Source organism: Nestor notabilis, unplaced genomic scaffold, assembly GCF_000696875.1.
Source record: "Nestor notabilis isolate BGI_N333 unplaced genomic scaffold, ASM69687v1 scaffold26823, whole genome shotgun sequence".
In the NCBI taxonomy this organism is placed as follows: Eukaryota; Metazoa; Chordata; class Aves; order Psittaciformes; family Psittacidae; genus Nestor; species Nestor notabilis.
Genome location: NW_009920957.1, coordinates 1 through 3,617, shown reverse-complemented (window position 1 = coordinate 3,617; position 3,617 = coordinate 1). Strand labels below are relative to the sequence as shown.

The 3,617-nt window shown below is 50.2% G+C and overlaps 1 protein-coding gene across 1 annotated transcript; it reads right to left on the bottom strand.

The window, feature by feature from the left end:
• Positions 1-540: 540 nt before the first annotated feature.
• LOC104402930 (zinc finger and BTB domain-containing protein 8A-like) lies at positions 541-3,476 on the bottom strand. Its single transcript, XM_010010927.1, has 3 exons — positions 2,642-3,476; positions 1,141-1,316; positions 541-870 (listed from the first exon to the last, which is right to left on the bottom strand). Exons 1-3 carry the CDS (start codon positions 3,474-3,476, stop codon positions 541-543), a joined length of 1,341 nt encoding a protein of 446 aa, XP_010009229.1.
• Positions 3,477-3,617: the final 141 nt, after the last annotated feature.

Sequence of the window (3,617 nt, the reverse complement as noted above, 5' to 3'; positions counted from 1 at the left end):
GGCCTCGGTTCCTCCCGCCCAGCCCTGGAGAGCGACAGAGTTAAACGTTAACTCCGTGCTGGCGCTGAGGTGCCCCGTGCGTACGGTCAGCCCCAGGCTGTGTGCAGTGAAGAGCTCTGCTTTCAGGTGTGGTGACAGGCACTTCATAGAAAGCCGTTCAGAAGTAACTAAATCACTCCTTAAGATTTAAGCACTTGCTATAAAACAGGCCTTAAATTCGCCTGGTTGCACTTGCACAGCGGTGGCAGTGACGGGTTTCAGCACGTTCACTGAATGCCCTGTTCACTTTCATTATCAAAAGGAGCTCTGAGCAAGTCTCGGCTGAAATCTACACCAGTAAGTACTCTCCGGAGGATATTTAGCAGCAGTTCACTGTAGCATGTCTGTAAGTACAGACCAACTCGTTTGCACTCTGTATGTTGCTCCTTGTAACAGAATTGGAGCAATATTTCATGTTAATGAATGTAATAACCCAGCATTAGTTGGTAGGACACGAGTAATTTAATCTTGACTACAACCGGAACAAATACACAAATAGATCTACCTAAGATTTGGTTTCACCTTTTCATCTACCTCACCTGGAACGTCATCATTAACGTGGCGAACAACCAAATTATACGGTTCCTCCTCCACTGTCCCTTCATCCGATTTCTGTTCCTCCTCCAGAGCCCATTTGGGACGTTTGTTTCCCGTGGAGGAGACGGGGGAATGTTCTGCATCTAAATCCTCGGGAATGCTGTCAAAATTGGCTTCTGCCAGACACTTGTGGCACAGTCTGTAGCGTCTTGTTCCTTGCTGAACCACGCATCCCGTTAGTTCAGTTACGTGACGCTTGCATTTCCTGCAGATCAGTTTGCCAGCTTGATGTATCTAAAGAGATTTAAAATTGGAAAACGTCAGCGTTTAGCCAAAAAAAGTGTAGGGTTTTTTTTCATTTACCTTTTGCTTTTAGAAAAAGAAAATTCAATGAATCAGCGTTTTGCTTTAAATTAAATTGAAACTGGAATTTGCCAATTGAAACAACAAATAATTAAAGCTGAGGTGCAGCTCTCCTGGGATTAGTTCTGGAAACGGCTGAGCAGCCGGTAGCAACGAGACCTCGTGGGTTTTCCAGGCCGGATTCCGCGGGAGGAGCCGTACCGTTTGGAAGTGGTTCCGTAAATGCTCCAGTCGGGTGAACCTCTTCCCACACACGTCACAGGGGTACGGCCGCTCCCCTGTGTGACACCGAAGGTGCCGCTTCAGGTCCGCGCGGCGTTTCACCGTGTGCGTGCAGAACGGGCATTTGAACCGCATCCGAGGTAGGTCATCTGGGACAGAGAAACACGGAGTCATTCGTTGTGTAGCAACTTGCTTGGTTTTCAGCTTAAGTAATTCATGTTCAGCCTGGAGAAGGCTCCTGAAGGGAGCAGCTCCAGTGCCTAAAGGGGCTCCAGGAAACCTGGAGAGGGGCTTTGGACAAGGGATGGAGGGACAGGACAAGGGGAATGGCTTGAACCTGCCAGAGGGGAGATTGAGATGAGCTCTGAGGCAGAAGCTCTTCCCTGTGAGGGTGCTGAGGCGCTGGCACAGGGTGCCCAGAGAAGCTGTGGCTGCCCCATCCCTGGCAGTGTTCAAGGCCAGGTTGGACACAGGGGCTTGGAGCAACCTGCTCTAGTGGAAGGTGTCCCTGCCCGGGGCAGGGGTTGGAGCTGGAGGAGCTTTAAGGTCCCTCCAACCCAAATAATTCTACAAATCTCTGATTAATTTTCCCTTTGGTCTGTCACTAAATAGGCAACATCCCCAAATATCATACCCCAAAGCCAGTATTTCTCAAGGAGCTTATTAAACAGCCATTTCAGAGTGTTTCCTTTCTTACTCAGGGTATTCTGTAGACATACAGATGATCATAACTACACAACTATTATCTACAGTCATCAGACCCGACTCTCCCATCAGCTAATCATTCACAGCTTGGACATTCTAACCTCTACCTAAATAGTACGATGCACAGAGTCTTAAAAATATGCAATTGTAATGAAACACAGGTACATTTATTTTGGGTGTGTGCTGTCAGTCAGGCGCTTTATGTAGCGTGGCCAAACGGTTGTGAAGTGTGAGCTGGTTTGGTCTGTGAGGGAATGCAGCATCCTGCCAAGGACAGGACCCTCTCCTGTGACAGCCTGGGACTGGATTTAGGCTGAAAGCCTCCATCACTGGCAGGCGTTGGGGATCTCACAGGAGAAATTCAGGTCCCCAGGTCAGGTCAGCTACAGCTCGTGAGGCTTCATGAACCACCAGCTGTGTCCAGATAACGTGCCACACATTGCTTTCCCTTCATGGCACGCCTGGGTCAAGCTCTCTGGTTGCAATTCTCATGCCCTGCTCTGGCTCCAAAGTCTCAGGTGCTATAATCAAGGAGATAAAACAATCTGCAAGTCTAGGCATCGTTTGGGTTTTCATGCAGCCATACAAATTCTCTTCAAAAGATCATCTGAATTCTTCCAAACAAAGACAAACTTTGCAAAACTGTATTTTTTACCTTCATTCCAAGTACTCATTACTCCTAAAATCGTGGGCATTGAGGTGTATAGTTCCTCTGCCTTAAACTCCACGAGCTCGGGCGCCCTTGACAGTTCTTGTTCCAGATGAGCAACAGACCACCTCTTCGGCACTGTGTCCGAGCCATCACGATACCCATAATCATGGTCAACATCATTCTCAGCATCAAATTCAGCCTCCTCTCTCACACGGGAGAGGTGGCCGGTGTCTGAGGCGCTGCCGGTGCTGCCGGCCCGCTCGGCCTTGGTGGGTTTATACTGCGCAAAGTCACGGCCCTGGGCCAGGCCGAGGTGCCTGCGGCGCCTCCTCGCCGAGCCCGGCTTTCTGCCTCTCTTGGAGAGCTGCGTTTCCGCCCGCTGCAGGATCACCTGTGAGGACAAGCAGCTGCTGTAGCTGCTCCAGGAGTTCTCATTCGCCGCCGCAGCTTTCTCATCCGGAAGGGAGCAGGAGCGCCGGGGGTTGCTCTTTGCTTTCCTCCTCGAGCGATACAGGGAGGGACGGGCAGGGTCGTTGTTCGTGCTTTTGGCTGAAAGGCTGAGGTACCGATCCTTCTCCTTCTCGTTAATGTCCAGGGAGGACTTAATGAATGTCTTACAGACATTCAGAATATCCGTCATCTGCAGATAGCTGGCAGCAGACATGACCTCGATCACATTCTGACCAGTTAATGCCAATATGCCTGAGTACACGAAGTCCAGGATAACCATAAACGTCTCTGGGGAGAAGACCTCAAATGTGGCTACAGTCGGCTGGCTCGTCTCCTTCGAGCTCTGCGAGAGCAGCATCTTGAAATAGCCGCTGCTGGCGAAAAGCACATTGCGATGGCCTTTGAAGCCCTTCCCCTCCACTAGGATATCGCAGTCACAGAACAAGTCCTGCTTCCGCTGTTCGTTGAGCTGCTCCAAGAGGTGAAACTGATGGGAGGAAATCTCCATGCCCGCGGGGAGCCAACGGCTTGTTCTAGAGGAAAAACAAGGGGACCCGTGACAACCTAAACCAGCGGGGCTGAATGTTGTTATTAAAGAGACGGATCTATGTTTAAAACCGTGAATATCGCACTTGTTACCGATGCCCAG

Coding starts and splice junctions, on each gene's coding strand:
- LOC104402930 (XM_010010927.1), bottom strand. CDS start 3,476: ATGGAGATTTCCTCCCATCAGTTTCACCTCTTGGAGCAGCTCAACGAA. Junction 1,317..2,641: donor GGACACAGTGCCGAAGAGGT/GGTCTGTTGCTC, acceptor CGTGTTTCTCTG/TCCCAGATGACCTACCTCGG. Junction 871..1,140: donor TACGGAACCACTTCCAAACG/GTACGGCTCCTC, acceptor AAATCTCTTTAG/ATACATCAAGCTGGCAAACT.